The 19,243-nt window shown below is 52.9% G+C and overlaps 1 protein-coding gene across 2 annotated transcripts in view; it reads right to left on the bottom strand.

The window, feature by feature from the left end:
- Window positions 1-19,243, bottom strand: part of CRMP1 (collapsin response mediator protein 1) — a 69,213-nt gene that overhangs the window by 4,279 nt on the left and 45,691 nt on the right. For both annotated transcript variants that reach the window (XM_032399746.1, XM_032399751.1), the window contains exons 5-12: window positions 19,114-19,175; window positions 16,959-17,039; window positions 11,858-11,926; window positions 10,278-10,398; window positions 7,446-7,602; window positions 6,059-6,200; window positions 4,989-5,159; window positions 801-980 (exon numbers count right to left, since the gene is read on the bottom strand). In XM_032399746.1, the coding sequence (XP_032255637.1) occupies window positions 801-980; window positions 4,989-5,159; window positions 6,059-6,200; window positions 7,446-7,602; window positions 10,278-10,398; window positions 11,858-11,926; window positions 16,959-17,039; window positions 19,114-19,175 (983 nt within the window). The remainder of the gene's footprint in view (window positions 1-800; window positions 981-4,988; window positions 5,160-6,058; window positions 6,201-7,445; window positions 7,603-10,277; window positions 10,399-11,857; window positions 11,927-16,958; window positions 17,040-19,113; window positions 19,176-19,243) is intronic.

Raw genomic sequence — 19,243 nt, 5'->3', positions numbered from 1 at the left:
CAGGCGTTCGCGCGCGCGCACCCATATGTACAACCCGACACAGGCGTGCGCGCGCGCGCACCCATATGTACAACCCGACACAGGCGTGCACATGCATGCATGTACATGCGCGCGCACACACACACACACACACACACACACACAGCTCCATACAGGAGGACCCCAAACCCATTTTCAAGAGGAAAACCCTTTCCCTGACACACCCACCATCCCCCTCAAGGACCACTGAATCATCTATGGTCTTACCGAAGGTGGGCCCAAGACAAGGATTTGGGGGAGCTAGTTTATTTGGGAGGTGATTCCAGAAAGAAGGGGGAGAAGAAGGGGGAGAAGAAGGGAGAAAACCTGGTGCACGGTGGGGTGATGGGGCCAGCTCTGAGGGCAGCCGGCTCAGGGAAACTGGGAAGCGAACATCTGCACGGACCCTCTTGTGGGGGCAAGGCATGGACCATGGTCTCCATCCCCACGGGTTGAGCGTTGCCCCGGGGGAGCCCTACATCCGTGACTACAGGTCTGGCCACCCTTCTCTTGTCCTCTTCATAATACCTGCTTCCCGCACCTCTGGGGTGTCCCTCAGTTCCAGCTGGGGGACCCCTGAGATGATGTGGGATGCATACTCCAAAGCAGCTCTGGTCAGTGTTACTCCTGCCACCCCTCCCATTCCACACGTGCACGCCCCTTTACAGCCCACAAAATCCCGGGGCCTCAACTCCGGCCCCAAGATGCAGGCAGGGCAGTGCCACGGCCCCTGCAGCCGTGACTCGTCCACGCCGCACACCCTGGACCCCGGCCCCGCTCACCTTGCTCCTGATCCTGACGCGCTGGTAGAGGTACTCGGGGAAAGGCTTCCGGGGGATGAAGTGGCCCACGCCCTTGTTGACGTTAATGTTGCCGTCCTCGAAGACGATCTTGCCCTGGCTGATGACCACCAGCGGGGAGCCGTGGCACTCCATGCCCTCGAAGATGTTGTATTCCACAGTCTGCACGGCAAGAAGCACAGCGGGGCCCTGACCGCACTGGGTGTAACCCTCCCGCCGTCTTCCGCGGGCACTTCCCGCGCTTGCCCTCTGGAAACGCCTTCTCCGGGGCCGCGTCATATTCCCGTCCATGTGCCTTCCTTAGCAGAACCAACCCTCGCTCGCTCTTGGGCACTTAGGCTGAGGGTGGTTTTATAGAATCCAATTAACGTCTGAGGCATCGTGAACGGGAACGGGGCCCCCCTGTTGTCTGGCCATGTGCCTGCTCTAGCTACAATGGGCATTTTTGTGTCTTTTTAAAAAATATCTTCTTTAGGGACGCCTGGGTGGCTCAGTTGTTAAGCGTCTGCCTTCAGCTCAGGTCATGATCCCAGGGTCCTGGGATCGAGTCCCGCATCGGGCTCCCTGCTCCGCGGGAAGCCTGCTTCTCCCTCTCCCACTCCCCCTGCTTGTGTTCCCTCTCTCGCTGTGTCTTTCTCTGTCAAATAAATAAATAAATAAATAAATAAAATATATATATATATACACATCTTCTTTAGAGTTAGTTTTCTATAATTAAATTACTGGGTCAAGAGATAATGAGCTTTTTTAGGGTACTTGTTACATGCTGCCGAGTTGCTCTCCAAAGCCATCAGACCACCCGACACCACGTCGGCAGCAGGACAGAGACACTTCCTCGGTTTCGCATCCACGAACTCCCCTTCAGCACTGAGTAAGGTCATTTTTATATTTTCGATTTCTTTCTTTGGTTTTGCTGATTTGAAAGTCAAAATATGCTCTTAAAAATACACATTCCTTTCATAACCCCTAAAGGGAATGTAACTACCACTAGCCAACTGTTTTTTTATTATTTAAAAAGTAGGTCATCCAGATGGTAAAAGAAAAATCAAAAAGCACAAATGATACTTGATTTTAAAAAACAGGTCTCTCTGCCACCTCGGACTGAGACATCTGCCTTAAAGAGATTCTTCTGAGACCCCAGATATTTTCGGAGCATGAACAACAGTCTCGACACTGCAAGAGTTCCATACAGATGGCTTTCGCCCGAACTTTTCTCCTGACCTCAGAGATTGCTCCATATCGGCACAGGTCCCTATTAAAAATGTTTTTAACACCCTTTAAACCTCTGTACCGTATTCCCTCACAGGAGGAATTGATTTATCCAGTTCCCAGAGATGGACAACTGGATCGTTTAAACCCATACTGAACCACATGTCTGTGTGTCCACACTGGCCTGTGTGAGCATCTTTCTAGATGGGGAGTTGGGGCCAAAGAGTAAATGGATCTTTAACTTTGATAGGTTCGTGCTCCCTCACCTGCCTCCTGCCATCTGACCCCACCTGCGCCCCATTAACCACCAGGGTCTCGGTCGCTGCTCGGGTGAGAAATGGCATCGTACTCTCTCTCTCCCTCTCCCCAACTGCCCCTCCCCCTTTCTCTCTCTCTCTCAAATAAATAAAATCTTAAGGAAAAAAAAAAAAAAAAGACTTGGATAAGCAGGGCTTGCCCCTTAGCATTCCAGAAATGTTTGACTATTCTCACATTTAGCTTCTAGGACCTCTGCTTTTCTAGCTAAAGAACAATTCCATTCTGTTTTCTGATGGGATTACTTCAAACTTATACATGAAATTAGCAAGAATTGCTATGTACGCTCTAATAAATCGTTTTAGCATAAAAGAACTTGTGTTTATAAAAGTCTTTAGTTTTTATTGTTATAAGAAACAGGATTTTGATTTCCATTCATTTTTTGAAGTGCTTTTGAATTACTTCATAGAAAAGCTATCGATTCTTTCTATTGGTTTTCAATCAGCCAATGGGTTCTCTTATCACTTCCAATAGATTTTGGGAGCCACACTCTCTCTGCGGCTGCCTCCCAGGACCAGGCGGATGGTCTGCTCTCTGTTGTAACGTTTGCTAATCTAATGCTTCTTGAGTCACCCTGAAGGGACCTGCGGCGTGCTGACTTACATCCCGCTGAAGCCCAAATGCGGAGCATGAGTGACCCAAAAGGCAGTGAGGAAACAAGCCACACTGCTACCAGTCGAGACTGGTCAACCTCCCAGCTCGCCCGGCCCCACCCGGCCCGCTATTCCTCGTGCCACATTCGATGTCTTGCCACTACATGGGGTTTTAAAAGTTGTTTCGTTTCCTAAAGGTAATATGTGAACGATGTAATTAATTCAAACAGTACAAAGGACCACAATTACAACGAAATAAACTGGGGCACCTTGGGTGGCTCAGTCAGTGAAGCGTCTGCCTTCAGCTCAGGTCATGATCTCAGGGTCCTGGGATCGAGCCCCACGTCAGGCTCCCTGCTCAGCGGGGAGCCTGCTTCTCTCTCTCCCTCTGCCCCTCCCCCTGCTCTTGCACGCTCCCTCTCTCTCTCTCTCTCAAATAAATAAAATCTAAATTTAAAAAAAAAAGGAATGAAGTACTAACACACACCACAGTGTGGACGAGCCTCTAACCATGAAGCCAAGGGAAACAAGGCAGACACGAAAGGCCACACATTGTGGGATTCCTTTTCTGTGATACGTCCGGAATCGGCAAATCCAGAGGGAAAGAAATCAGATCCCCGGTCGACAGGGACTGGGAGAAGGGAGAACGGGGAGTGACTGCTAATGAGTCCGGGGTTTCTTTCTGGGGGGATGTACAACCTTCTGATCATACGAACCACCACAGCGTACACCCGTGTGCAGCGACCTAAAGCAGGCGGGTGGCAGGGTGGCAAACACCCTCTCACCCGCCAGACCTTCTCAAACATTCTCCTGATGGGACACCTTCCTGACACCGTGAGGGAACACGTGCTCTCCTGCATGACCAGACCCCTCTCTGCGCACACGCATCACTGCATTCACAGGGATTCCAGCGGGATCGTGTGCCTGTGAGTTGGTAAGCGTGGAGAACGGGGTACACCTTTCTCCAGGGAGGAGACCTCAAGCTCGTTTCCTCCTGATCCTGTCCCCAGGGATGGGGGCTGAGGGAAGGCAGCGTGTCACTAGGGAGCACTGGCTAAGCATGACAGCCGGCTGGCGAGCTGGACAAGACTTCTACAGCCCCATGCCATCTCCTGTGGCCAAGCAGGGACCTGGGGGCCAAGCTCATGAACTGCTATGAACAGTTCTTGTCACTTTCTTATGAGACTTCCTTGTGCCTGGGGTCCTGTCCTCATGCATGTGGCCTCGCCTCTCCCAGCAGGTAACCCCTGAGAGGCTGGGAAGCTATGCCCATGTGACAGTGAGGACCCCGTCAAGGGGCAAAGCAGTGTGCACACACTCCGCTTCCCCGTCCGTGTCCTGTCACAAGACTTAATGGGCCAGGGTCCAGGATGTGGCCTCCTGTCTCATGAGTGTGGACATTAATCTGGACCCAAGATCATTGCTGGCCTTGCAGAGTGGACTTGAAGCAAGCAGCAAGGGAGGGGAAGATGGCTTGTCTCTCTATGTCCTAGGTTTGCTGGTGGAGTGAAGAAATCAAGGGCACATAGGATACAAAGCACAGAAATAACCCACAGCCATAGATAGGCTTGGGGCCTGGAGCTTGGGAAAGCATGCAGCCCTGCGGTGTGCTCAAACACAGAGGGCTCTAGACCCAACCCTTTCCTTTGCCGAGTGTTAGCAGTCACCCCAACATGAAGTAGGAGGTTTCTGAGATAGGAGATCAAACCCTTTCTAGCTTGATAACCAGATTGGAGAAAGAATCTTGGACCTAAAACTTCTCTGAGCCTAAGAATGCATGCATCTAGGGCAGGGGCCACCGAGAGAGACAGAGACAGAGAGAAGGAGAGAGAGAATGCGTTCAGTAGCACATCAGCAGCTTAGCTGAGCCAGCTCAAAGCCAGTCTCTCCAACTGGCAGAGAAATGTGAAGGACTGAGTCATGCCAGTTAGCAGATCACATCCTGGTTGGAAACTCCATAAATCATTTTCAACCAGCGGCTTCTAAAGTGGTTGCCAACCAAGCAAGAACTGCTTACCCAAATCAGGAGCATCTCAGGTAAGCCAGGACTTACCGACTTGTGACTCTTGGCTGTTATGGTCTTCACCTTGTCGGGGTCCCAGATGACCACATCGGCATCCGAGCCCACAGCAATCCGCCCTTTCCTGGGGTACAGGTTAAAGATCTTGGCTGCATTGGTGCTGGTGATAGCAACAAACTGGTTCTCATCCATTTTGCCCGTAGCCTAAAGGCAAGATCGGCTGATGAGAAGAGTGCCCCCCATTACAGGGCTGGGGGAAGGGCAGACAGGCACAAATCTAGACCCGCCGACAGGAGTCCTCGAGAGCAGTCTGGAATTTTCTCCTCCCCCGCTGAAAACAGGCCATCCTGAAAGGGCACAAGGGCCTGGCCCCATTGGAGCAGAAATGTAACTGACTGCTCGGAGCTGCGTTGACATTTGCTCAACGGCCTCTGGGGCATCTTGTCAGGCCCACTGGGACCAAGTTTAATAGAAAATAAAAATCTCTGGCTCAAGTCAGGGATCAGAGTGTGATGTGGGGCGTCCGAACGCAACAAGCACCCTCTGTACCCACTCTCAACCCCAGACACATGGTTTACAAAGTCACCCTTACAGGGACTGAGATGCAGTCAGAACAAAACTAAAGAAAACGTTTTGCATCCTTAAAGAATGCTGGGCAGCTGTCAGGTTCGCGACTGCAGAGGACCCCACAGGACTTGTGCTGCTCTGTTAAGAGTCACACCTTTCCTCGCGTGCTCTCCTGGTGTATTCTGCTCCTGCCTCAAAGCAAGGAAGGGAGGAGCTTTAAGAATCAGCAGTTCAGGGGCGCCTGGTGGGCTCAGTCGGTTGAGCATCTGACTCTTGGCTTCAGCTCAGGTCATGATCTCGTGGGTCGTGGGATCGGGCCCCGCATCGGGCTCCACGCTCAGAGGGGAGCCTGCTTGAAGATTCTCTCCCTCTGCCCCTCCCCCACTCACTCTGGCACCCTCTCTCTCTCTCAAATAAATAAATCTTAAAAAAAAAATTAAAAAAGAACCAGCAGTGCACTATGTGTTAGCTTTTGATGGGCCAGGCAGGGTGCTTCTAGAATGTTCCTGGGGATAGAGAAACAGGGAGTGCCTTACCACTGCCTTGTCCCAGACAACAGTCATCCGCTCCTCAATCCCGTTGACGCCCTCAGGGATCAGAGTGAAGTTGTCCTTGCCCACCGCCTTCTGGGCAGTGCTGTAGGGACAGTGGCCGCTGCCCGTGACCTGCAGGTCCCCACTGCAAGGACGAAAACAAGGTGGGGGGCCGACCTGAGCTCAGGTTGAACTTCAGGCACCCAGCGCAGGCTGTGAGATGAAAACCCCAAGAGATTCTGGGGAGAGGATTTGGGGCACATCGTGGGCATCGGTGAGTGACATCGGAAGGCCCTTGTTGGGAAGGCTCTGTCAGTGTGGGCTCCGGGCTCTCCGGGTAAGGCTCCCCAGGTGGGCCTCCTCTTCCTCACCTGGAAGAGTGGACATCCGCCCAAAAGAGGTGCCAGATGAGGTTCATTGAGGGGGTGAGGCCAGATCAGGCTTGGCCTTGGGGCACATTGTGGGGACTTGTGATCCATGTTGAGAGAAGAGGATCCTGCGGGTCTCCAGGCAGAGGAGTGGCTTGGTCTGACTTGGGGTTTAAAATCTGGGCACTGGTTGGAAATAGACGTGTTGTGGGCATGGAAGGGACAGCATAGAAACAGGTCTGTCAGAAGCAAGCCAGGATGGCCACAGCGAAGGGGGCGAGAAGTGGTCAGATCCTGGGGCCTTTGGCCTGTGTCCTGCCATCTTCAGAGATGGGCAAGACTGTGGGAACAGCAGCTCTGTGGGAGTGATGGGCAGTCTGTTTGGACTTGGAGCTGCCCACCAGACATCGGGCTGCAGATGATGAGCAAGCCCATGGATATGCAAGTCAAGGGTTTCTGCATCATTTGGGAGAGATTTCCATGGTAGGTACACAACTACCAGCCCCTTGGGGCTCCTCCTGACCAGAAGCCCGGACTTCTTCCCATCCAGCAAACTCCTACTCATCCTCTAGCTCCAGGTCCGATGTTGCCTCCCCCATGAAGCCTTCTGCAAGTCTCCTGGTTCTGAGCATGTGTCTCTGCTTCTAGAGCAGACTGCACACCTCACCACTTAGCCTTCTCTTATGGCCTAAGTGTTCCTCCCTCACACTGGCCAACAGCAGGGAAGGGACCAACGTGGCTGTACTCCTACTGTGTGCACATACCCAGGGGGTGCTTTACAAGTAACAGTAGCCACGTACTGAACCCTAAATTCTAGGCCATATTCCTACACCGTCTCATAACCAGCTCTGCAAAAGATACCATGTTCTCCCCCACTTTGCCGATAAGTAAACCAAAACAGAAAGCCATTGTGGGTTATGTGACAAGCCCAGGGTGATTCCTGGATTCTCATTCCTCCTCCTGGGTGCTTCCCAAGATACCACAGTGGACCCAGTATCCCCCAGCCACCCCTCGGCTCTCACCAGGCCAGCAGGGAGGTCAAGTAGTCAGGCGTGGTGGGGTCTGGGCTCAGGGGAGGGGAGGTCACAAATGCCGCTGCCTTGGCCCAGTTCTTACTCCAGTAGTGGGTGCCATCGGTCCCCAGGCTGGCAGCGATGGGCTCGCCAAACACCAGGGGGCCTGCGGGGGCAAACACAACACACGGTCAAGGGCGGATGGTCTCTCGAGGGGGATCTGGTGGCACAGAAGTGGAGGGTCAGAGACGGGAGAATGATGCTCCAAGGGGCAAGACGTTGTCTGTCCTTCTCCCCTGCGTCACCACCGAGCCCGGTGACCTCCTGGCCGCCAGGCACTCAGCACTGGCTGACCCGCCCAGCAACCTCCTGGACTGGTAATGCGTTTAGCATTTGGATAGGACCATTATGCCCTTTGGCAGGTTTGTCGTTTCAGGCCCAGGACGGGATTTGCTGTCTCAGGGCAGATGTGGCCAAAAGCCCATCTTCCAATTAAGGAGCCGAGTTCAAGTGTTTTACTTGGGAGGTGATTCCAGGCAGCACTGGCTGGGGATGGAGGAGGTGACACAAGGCAGAGAAAGACGTCAAGAACAGGTGAGTAGTCACCGAGTCACGGCCATGGGCACCTGCAGCTCAGGGCCACTGGGACCTCTGGGAGAGTGCTGACCGCACCCCAGGGCCATTCCACCCCAGGGCCAGGGAGCTGGGCTGTGCACCCCCCAACCCACCACTTGATGGCTGCTTCCATAGCATCGCTTTCCAGGAATTGCTGCCTGCCTCCCAGGGAGCAGGCCTGATGTGCTTCAGCCAGAACAAAGCCCACAGGCACAGCCTCAGATCTGCTCGCAGAGGCGGATGCTGCCTGGATACAGGCCTTTGCCCAAGGCCACCGTGCTGGCCCGACGGGGAGGCGGGCTTTGAGCTCCAGCGATCAGGCTGCCCGAGAGCAGGTCCCGCACCGATGGGAATGTTCTCTATTCGTGCTGCCCAAGACGGCAGCCACTAGCCTCATGTGGCTCGAGCACGGGAAATGTGGCTAGCACAGCCAAGGAAGGCATTTCAAATTGTATTTAATTTTACTTAATTTAAATGGGAACAGCCACATGTGACTGGCGGCCACAGTATCCCTCTGTGTGGCCAGGACCTGCGTGCTTACTCCTGCTTCCAAAGTGCTGTCACCGCTCTGCCTCAGTTTCCTTATCCTTAAAATGGAGCCAGTTCTGAGCAAGCTGTGTTATACTAGAGCACTGTCTTTTAATGCCTCTGTTTGTCAGCTTTCCCTGAAAAATACTAAAACAAGGTACTGTGGGTTCAAAGCTGCTCTGGTCCCACACGGTAACCACCAGCCCCACGTGGCCATCAGGCCCCCGACGCTGGGGTTGGTCTGAACTGAGATGCGCTGGAACGTGGCAGACACACTGGATTTCAAAGACAGCACACACAAGAATAGCACAAAATATCTCTAATACTTTTTATGTAATTGTATGTTGAAATAATAGTTTGGATGCCTGAGGTTAAAAATATCTTATTGAAGGTATTTTTAAAAATATAGTTAGTAATGCTTCCCATTTAGGGCTCCCGTGAGAAATGAGGAGCATCATGTATACAGTCGATGCTCAATAATGGCTGTTGGGTTGTTGTTGATTTCCACCCGGCCTTCCGCACTGACCCACAACTCCCTGTCAGCCTCACATGACACAGAGAGGGACCGGGCAGATTGATGAATGTCCTTGGCGAACGTCCACCAGCCACGGTCTTCATATGATATGCACGACCCCTCCTCTGTCAGTCTGTCTGTTATTCTCTCTCTCTCTCTCTCTCTCTCCCTGAGTTTGGGAAGGAAGCTGCTCTTTGGAGCCTTCTTCATTCTCAGTCTGGTGACTGGTGGGGGACTGTGGATCTCACTGTCGTGAAGGCCGGGGACCTGCACTCGGGCCCCTGCTCCGAGGATCCTGCAGTCAGAACGTACCCACTGAGCCCTCCACCAATGGTCCTCAGCACGGCAGGCAGCCTGGTACTGAGGTCCCACTTGGGAGGTGAGGGTACCAAGGCAGGAGGTGAATGGCCAACGTGGAACTGAGAACGGCATCAACCAACACCCACGGAGCCCTGGGGTCCTGCCAAGGACTTCACATCTATGAGCCCTAAGACTTCACGTCTTAGAGACAAAGCAGCAGACGCTCGATGCGGTTCAGTGGTGCATCATCTTCGAGCTGGGTGGCTGGTTTCCTGGGCCACACTCACCTGATGTCTGGCACAGGGCTGCGCCCAGACGGAAGGCTCTGGAAACCCATCTTCTTCCTTCCCAACCCACAGCCAAGGCTCTGCGTGAGCCCCACACCTGACCCTGGATGCAGGCACCAACCACGGGGCCCTAGGCAGGGGACACGGGATGACGTGCCCAGAGGGGACCTGAAAGAGGGTGGGCAGGATCCCAGAGTTGATGAAGCCTGGCCCCAGCACTGACTGATGGAACCCCCCAGAACGGAACTGGAACAATGCAGAGCTCCTTAAAATACATGGTCTCAGGGCACCTGGGGGGCTCAGTCCGTTGACTCTTGATATCAGCTCCGGTCATGATCTCGGGGTCATGAGACCAAGCCCTGCGATTCTCTCTCTCTCTCTCTCAATAAATAAATTAATTAAAATAAAATACAATACACGGTCTCATCCGATCCTACAAAGTGGGATAATTTACCTACATGGGGCTCAGGCTGCTGGCAACTGTCAGGGTGTCTCTGCTCTGGGCAGTGGCCCCATCAGTGAACTTGACCTGCTGGACGACTCCCCTTCCTTATGGCCCAGCTGCCCCGCAGGAGGCCCAGGCGCTGGGCTGCGTACCTTTCTTCCTGGCCAGGGTGATGATGTCCGCTGCACTCTTGCTCATCACCTTCGTGATGTACACCGGGCAGTTGATGCGGCCAGCAATGGTGATGGCCCGAAACACGGCCTCAGCCTCTAGCTGGGGACACGGCAATACATGGGTCACAGGAGGGAGGGGCAGAGCGCCACCACCCCCAAGCCCCTAGGGCTCTCCCTGAATCAAAGCCCTTCCGTTTTCCGTTAATTAAGTGTGGCCAGAGGCAAATCTACTGCCTCAGGGGAGAAAAATATTAAGATTTCTAAAAAGAAAGGAAAAAATTAGTCAAAATGTATTTGGTTAGGGGCACCTGGGTGGCTCAGTCGTTAAGCATCTGCCTTTGGCTCAGGTCATGATCCCAGGGTCCTGGGATCGAGCCCCGCATCGGGCTCCCTGCTCGACGGGAAGCCTGCTTCTCCCTCTCCTACTCCCCCTGCTTGTGTTCCCTCTCTCGCTGTGTCTCTGTCAAATAAATAAATAAAATCTTTTAAAAAGAAAATGTATTTGGTTAAAGGGTTGGAAGGCAGAATTATGTTACTGTGCTTGCTTGGAAGCATGCTGCATGTTCTGTTAGGAGGGGACAGACCAGGCAGGATAAAGCATCAAAAGGCCCATAAAACCGTCCGTTACTTATAAAACGCCTGACATAACCAAACACGTGTCTGACATACGTTCCTTCGTGCATTCGATAACCACGGGCAACTGCTTACTGTTTGGCTTGGTCTCTGCCCCCTCTAGACCAGCGCTGCTCAAACACCAGGACCAGATATGTTTAGTAGTGCTTTGTTTTTAATTTCCGGTCCGCTGATGCCCCCGACGTGGTCCCACTGCTTGTGACTGGTACTGAGTCCCAGTGCCCCCAAGACAGTCCCCACCCAGCTCTCCTGGGTGAATGTACTTGTCACATGCCTAGATGCAGGGCAGTGTCCATGTGCTATAAGGGGTTTGTAAACACTGTCTCTAGGTCTGTCTTGACCTCACCAGGGACCAGGAACACCGCTCATGGGCCGCGGAGCACTGTGCTAGATCAAGGTAAAAAGTCTATCTACCCACGTGTTGTGGCCCCAGTGTCCAGCACAAGGCCAGGCCCACGGCAGACACACACACACACACACACACACACACACACACACAGCCTGCCACTTGCAGGGAAATTCATCCATGCTCAAGTCTTAGAACACAGTGGGCAATGTGCAAGGGAAGCAGTTTCGTCGGTTCTAGGTCTCGAACATGTGGCTCCATCTTCCTATCACCAAATACATAAGGTCCTCAGTGAGGATCCTTCTATCCAGTTATGACACTGAACTGTTCATGGGCCTTGGTGTGGAGCTCCTGGGCCTGGGGACAAGCAGGGCCTTTCCCTAGCTCCTCTGATTGACCCCCAGGCCCCAGGGCTCCCAAGTCAGAGGGCAGACCCGAGGGAAGGCCACGTGTGCTGGGATGCTCCTGTTGGGGGGGTGGGGATGGAGATGGGGGCTCTGGCTGGGCTGTTCCAGCTGGAACAGCATCGGGGTAGGCCCTCAATGATGTCAGATTCACACCCCAGGGGAGGCTCCATTACCTCCTCAGGTCTGCTCAGAGCATGACCCTCGGGACCTGTGATGCCCATCTCCAAGATCCGCTTCTGTTCCTGCAAGACAAGAGCACCGAGTCAGCGACTGTAGAATGTTGGCCGGGAGAGGCCGGTCCTCCGCCCCCATTAGGCAGATGGACAGCTGAGTCCCCGGAAGGTGAGTGGTCTGCAGGGGTCCAACTAAGGCTGCGGGTTGATCCAGCACTCCTTTGCCCCCTCCACTCCACCTGCCCCGTTCTGCACCCTGGAAACCTACCTCCCCACCTGCTCTCCCTTCACCAGTAAGAGGAAGGGGAGGTAAGAAATGAGCTCTAAAGACGACCGGCCACCTTTCCAGGCCCTGCATCTCTGCTGCAGGGCTCTCCTCGGGGAAGAAATGTGGTGTCTGGGTATTGCATGAATGTGGAAATCGAAGAGCCCTACGCTGGGAGTCCAGCCGCAGAACTGGCCATCTCTGGGACTTTGGGCGAGTTGGCCAAGCTCTCTGGCCTCAGCCTTCTCGTCTTCACACCGGGGACAAGAGCCCCTGCGTCTAGAGCTTCTGCACGGAGTCAGCGACGGGGCCGGTATGATGCCCGCACGGGACCGAGGGTGGGGCAGAGCTCACTGATTGGCAGCGGGCTCTCACTATTCCTCTTCCTGGGGCCTGTCGTTCTATCAGGAAGCCTCTACCTCGAGCTTGTCTTAGAGCCTGGAAATGGTTCCCTGTGCTAATGCCCCAGATTCAAACCCATTTGCTTCGAGCTTTCCTTGCCAAAGGAATACTATAATTTCTCAAAAAAAAAACTGTTTTTTATATTGCCCAGATGTCAGCTGCGCTAATTGTCACTTGCACAGTTTCTGTAGCAGCCTCGGGCACATCCCCTACAATGGACCCCCAGCCCTATCAGCCATGGGGAAAAAAAACATAATTTCAACTGCATCTCGGGTTATTAAGCTTGAGCTTATTGTAAGAATGTAAACTGTAAATGTCAAGATCTAAGAGCTGGGGTGGATTTAAGTAAACAACGGAATAATTTGAGCTATTGAAGATGGTGTTTACAGAGCATTTCTGTACACTGTTTACACAATAACTTATGTATGGAGAGATCCCTATGCAAGGCCGTTTAACTGTCCCTTACTATTTCTGTTGGAAAGAAGGCAGGAAGCGAAGAAGGGAGGAAGGATACAAGATGCTATCACGGAGGAAAGCACAGATTATAGTAAGACTAGAACAGGGTTTCCCGAGAGAGATGGCGGGCTGAGCCCACGCGTTATCTCCACTCCCCGCTGAAACCCCACAAAAGTGACAGGAAAGGTATACAAAAGCCATGAGAATGCAGAGCAGACAATAAAAACAAAATTTTGGAACCTGGAAAGCAGATGAGCAAAAGGTAACAGATTTATTGGAGCTGAGAAAGCTAAATCCTACGTGGGCAGTATGGAAAGCTGAGACCTCCCCCCGACGTTGAGCCCAGGAGCTGGGGGCTCCCGGCTGCACGTCTCACACGCCGCTGGTGGGCATGTGGGGTTCGTTCGCTCTGGAAAACGGTTCAGCAGTTATGACCGAAGCTGAATATACATGTCCCCACCAACCAGCAATTCCACTCCTGGGTATATACTCACAGAAATGCAAACCCAGGTTTCACAAAAGCTTTATACGCAACAGTCCCAAATTCAAACTCTCCCAATCTCCATCAATGAGAATACATTATGACCTATTCCTGCCTTGGAATTCTACAGTGATGAAGAAAAGAAAAAAAAATAGTTTTGTGGACAACAGGGAGGAATCTCACAAGCCCTATTTTGAGCAAGAGAAGCCAGACATAAAAGAACACATACCATATTGTTGCCTTTTTATCAAGTGCAAAACTAGGCCGAACACATGTGTGTGTGGTGGGCGATTTCTGAGAGGCCCCCCGCGGGCCCGCCCCCGGCTCCATGCCCTGTGTAACCCCCTCATTGCAGCTGTGCTGAACTAGCACCTTGCTTCCAATGAACAGAACACAGACAAGAGAGATGTCCATGTCTCTGGCCATCACTGTTGAGATGACATCACAAAGGACTATGGCCTCCACCCTGCTCACCCCCACACCCCTCCCGTTCTCCCACTGGCTCCCTCAGAAGGAAGCCAGCGGCTCTGCTGGGGCTGCCCGCAGGGCAAGGAACCAAGGAACCAAGCGGGCCTTTGGGGAATAGCCAGCCAAGAACAGAGGCCATCAGTCTGAGCTTGCAAAGAACTGAATCCTGAGAACGAGCACTGGAGTGTGGCTGGAAGTCCCGCCCCAGTCTGGCCTGAGGACGGCTGCAGCCCTGCCTGACACTGCAGCCTGCAGGGGACCCCACTAAGCCACACCTGGACTCCGACACTGCAGCCTGTGGGGGACCCCACTAAGCCACACCCGGACTCCGGGCCCACGGGACCAGAAGATAATAAATGGTTATTGCTTTCAGATGCTAAGTTTTGGGGTTCCTGGTGATGTAGCCACGGAGAACTAATGTAGATAGTGGTGCCCGGAAGTAGGGTGTTACCATAACAACCTCCTGAAGCTGTGGGAGTGGCTCTGGGACCAGGCAGTGCAGGGGGGCTGGAAGGACTTCAAAGCACGTGCTGGACAAAGCCCAAAGTGGCCTGGAACAGACTGTCAGTAGAAAGGCGGACATTGAGCAGCTTGGCAGTGAGAGCTCAAAAGGGAACGAGGACGTTACTGGAAGCTGGAGCTTGCACCGGAACCTACTTAAAAAAAAAAGAAGGAACCAGGATATGATGGTCTTGAAAATTCTCTGCTTCTCCAAAGAGCAAAAGATAGTGCAATTAAGAAATGTCTTCTGGGGGTGTCTGGGCGGCTCAGTCGGTTGATTGTCCAACTCTTGACGGGCTCAGGTCATAACCTCAGGGTCCTGGGATCGAGCCCTGTGTTGGGCTCGGCACTCAGCATGGAGTTTGCTTGAAATTCTCTCTCTCCCTCTGCCCTTCCCCTCCCCCCACCACCATGCTCTCAAATAAACAAACAAGTCTTAAAAAAAAATCTAAAAGAAATGTCTCCTGAGCAAATATCAAATCCAGGACATAAGCAGCAGACAGTAGTCCAGAGACAAAACTGGGGTGTGGCCCCACAACGTTGGTGAAGAACTGGAAAGATGGAGGCTTGTGCCTCCAGGATGAATCAGTCACAAAAAAGCCCTTTAAAGAGACTGACGGTGTACCCCCAGAGCCTCTCCAACCGGAGGGCCTCCAGGAAGCTCAGGGCATGAGCAGGATAGGAGTAAGCTTATCTGGTAGAAATCTGTGGGTGTCTTTTGTCTGATGGAGTGAACCACGGAGGGAGTCACAGGAAGCCAACAAAAGCTGGGAGAATCACTTTAGCAAAGCCCTGGCAGCCTGGGCTGAATGGTATGAAAGGACGCAGTTGGACCTCCAAACTCTACTGGGCAGGAAGGAGGCTCAGCGGCAAGCACGCGCTACTTTTCATGGAAAGGATGGATGATGGGAAGTGGGGAGATAGAACCTAGAGCCCAGAAGGTGGAGCCAAGAGCCAAGCAGAACTACTCGCAGGCTCCGAGGCCGAATCAAGGAACTGCCAACATGTGCCCAACTGCATTTCAGAACAGCTATGGACCAATCCTGAAGCCTTCCATTGTCCCTCTTGAAAAGGAATGTCCCCCCACCGTTGTATGCTGTATGCTGTGTATGTTGGGAGGAGGCAGATAACTTGCCTCTTTGGCTCCAGAGACCTAAAGATTGGAGGAACTATCCCCACGGAGCCTCCTCTACACCTAGATCTGACTTAGACACTTCTAGACTTTGGTGCTGTGATGGGAGTCTGGAGGACACTGGAAGGGGATGGATGTGTTCTGCATGTGAGCGGGACACCAGTCACTGGGAGTCAGAGGACACAATGGCAGACAGCTCTGAGAGGGCCCCCAATGATCCTAACTTCCTGGCATTCACACCCTTGTGTCATCCCAACTAAGAAGTAAAGCCAACAGCTGACGTTCCTAGCGAAGCTTCGGAGCTCATGCACTTAACCATTGTGGCGCAGCCCCGCTGTGCTCAGAACTGCCGTATCATCCCGGCTCTGTGCCCCACGTAATGGTGAGCAAGCTATTCATATCTGAACCCTGGTTCTCTATCTATAAAGTGGGGATATCTGTGTCATATCTATGTCATGGAGTAGTTGTGAACATCACTATATGAAGTCCATAGCATCATGCCTCGTATTAACTACTTTCATTAGGTGCATCCAAATGTTCTCAGGTATGCCTGATCTTGCTCTGTGACGTCATGACCAACCCACGTCCATGCACCAGAGGCCAAGTGGCTTTCCCTGACCTCTTCTTCCTCTTCTCCATCCGGTCAACCAATGAGACCCATGGACTGTGCTCCTTTCCTCACACACTGTGCTTCTTCTCTCTCTTCTCTTTATCTCCCGTCTTCATTTATTCTGAGAATTGCAGGAGGAGAACCCAGCTGGTCACCCTGAGTCTATTCTTTTCCTGTCAAATTCTCCATCCTACAGCCAGAAGGATCAAAATGCATTCATGTCTCTCCCTATCCAAAATTTTGCATGGCTACAGCCTACTGTGTGTCAGATGCTGGACTTCACATACATGGTATCATTTAATGTTCGTGAGGCAGGTGCTATTGGATGAAGAACAAGAGCCTTCAAGGGGTAGAGTCCCCGGCCCGAGGTGGGGTGGCAGACGGGGCAGGGCTCCCGTCATTACATCCCCTCCCAAGTCCTACAAGACGATAAGCAACACCAGCTTCCATGCGCCTCCCCTCTGGTATCCCCCACATTTGCAGAGCATCTCCTTTCGATCTTTATTTGTCCCTCATGGAAGCCCAGTGAGGCTCACGGGACGGTTATGCGATCCCCACCGTGCAGGAGAGGAAGCTGAGCCGAGAGACGATGTGGCCTGCCGAAAGCCCCCTGCAGACGGTGCGTGCATGACTCACACCCAGAGTGTCTGATGCACCATCCAGTTCTCAGCCTGACCCTTCAGAGCCTAGCCACCTCGCTCACCAACGCCTCCACCCCTCTGATCGCACCATGACAGCATCGGGACGCAGACCGGAGCGGAAAGGGTGGACATCCACACCACTCACCTGAGCTATCAAGTCTCCATTTTCCGCGTGGACCAAGATCACAGCTCCCAGCCCCTTCAGGAAGGTGAAGGCTTCATACAGCTGAGGGAGAAGCAATGGGGTGGGGGGGGGAGATAAAAATATCACAGCCTGAGCGTTTGCAAAGACAGCTCTTCTGCTCAGTTGCCCACCCGCCAACCCCTGCCGAGGCCACACGGACACTCTGTTCATACCAATGGAATGCGTTGCTCAACAAGTTAAGCCTTGGAAAGGGTCTCCCCTTGACCCTGACACCCTCCGGATCCCAAAGCAGGAGGCTGGGGGAAGGGCAGAACTGAACGAAGCCACACCACGGCACGAAATGCCCTCGGTCCTGGTGCTCATCGTGCCTTTCGCCCTCGATGTGGCTCCATCCCACACAGGTGCCTGCCGCTGCTGCTGGGGACAGCCACGCTGAGATGCTGGTTTTAGTTCTACTGAACTTGTGTAACTAGGCGTGCTCAGCCTGTGCTGTGGGCCGAGTTCTCTAATAACTCTAACCCTCAGGTAATACACACCCCGCCAGGCATCCGCTTACTTAGCCGGTGCAGGCCCTGCCCACTGCCCATGCCCTGCTCCCACCTGCAGAGGATCTGCACTCAGACACGTGCCCGTGGTGAGGACCAGAGCTGCCACGTTCCCTCTCCAGGGCCTCTCGAATTTTAGCTTTGTTCTGCATGCATGCAAGACAGCACCCCACCCCAGGACGTGTGCTTTTAGATGCAACAGCAGGGGGCGGGCGGGGTGGGGGGCACTTGGGGGCAGGAAGCACCTTCCAGGACCCCCATGGCTCAACTCCACCTGTCCCTGGGGCTCTGGTGGTTAGAATGAAACAGGCGAAAATCTCGGTTATGCTAGACAGACACATGCTACTTTGTCATGAAACTGAACCAATTTTAGCCTTTCTGTGACAATCAAAGGCCTGTAGGGCACCTTGGGGTAAGTTATTCTCTGTAACTCCAAGCGTTTATTTTGTTTTTGTTTTGTTTTTTTAATTATGTTATGTTAATCACCTCCAAGCGTTTATTTTGAAAGGTGAGACCTGGACACGTCTCTCGTTGCACATCGAACTGCATGGTCATAAGGAATAACAGCTTCTCAGCGCCTATATGTGTGCCAGGCACTGTCCTAGAGTCATGTATTATGAATTCATTCAATCCCCTGACAACCTCTAGGAGGCAGGTGCTCTCATGAGTCTAAAGCACAGAGAGGTTGGGAAAGCTTCCTCAGGCCGCACAGCAAGGCCAGGGTTGCAGCCAAGCAGTCTGGCTACGGCATCCATGCCCTCTGCTGCCACAATGCCCCACAGTTTTAACCAGCAGAGGGCAGGACAATGATAATAAAACCCAGAGTCCCAGTGGTGTAAGAAGGCCTGGTGCCCGGCAGACAATAACCCCAACACCCCGCACCACTTAGAGCATCACTTTCTCAAGCTCCTCTCACCCACACGACAACTGTTGGAAACCGGCAGGGCCAGAGATGGCCACGCTGCAGGGGTGAGAAAACTAAGGGAGGGAGACCTCAGTCACTCGATTGGCTAGAGAGAGAGCCAGGGCTCCCCTCTGGGTCAGAGCTAATGACGTGGTGCCCGAACTTGCTAGATCTCCAGAATGAACTGCCGAGCTTTCGGAAAAGTACACTTTCCCGAGCCCTGCCCTGAACATCCGTGGTGGGATCTAAGATCTGTCCTTTTTTTAAGATTTTATTTATTTATTTGAGAGACAGAGTGAGTGAGAGGGGAAGGGAGAGAGAATCTCAAGCAGACTCTGCACTGAGCACAAAGCTCGACGTGGGGGCTCGATCCCACAACCGTGAGATCATGACCTGAGCTGAAACCAAGAGTCGGACGCTTAACCGACTGCACCACCCAGGAGCCCCTAAGAGTCTGTCTTTTTTAAATGAGCTTTTTAAATGATGCTAAGGATGAGGTGGATTTGGGAACCACCAGGCAAAGGGATCCCGCACTCGACCCCACTCTAGTAGCCAGACAGGAATGCAGGCAGGGGTGGGGACCGACACAGGTCACATAGTAATGCAGTGTCAGAACCAGAACTTGAACTCAGAGCTCTCCCCTGCCCGTTCGGAAAGCTCCCTTGCTGCCTGCCCAGGAGAGGGGGTGTGCGGGAGGAGGACCTACCTGGCTATCAGACATTTGGTAGAGATCCTTATATGCCATGTAGACTTGGAAGGAATTGACACCTGTTTCAAGATAAAAAAGGAAACAGAAAAATGCATTTAAGAAAAAAGCATTCCTTTTCAGTAAATCA

Source organism: Phoca vitulina, unplaced genomic scaffold, assembly GCF_004348235.1.
Source record: "Phoca vitulina isolate PV1807 unplaced genomic scaffold, GSC_HSeal_1.0 scaffold3, whole genome shotgun sequence".
NCBI classification, from domain to species: domain Eukaryota; kingdom Metazoa; phylum Chordata; class Mammalia; order Carnivora; family Phocidae; genus Phoca; species Phoca vitulina.
This window is presented reverse-complemented; position numbering and strand designations above follow the sequence as displayed.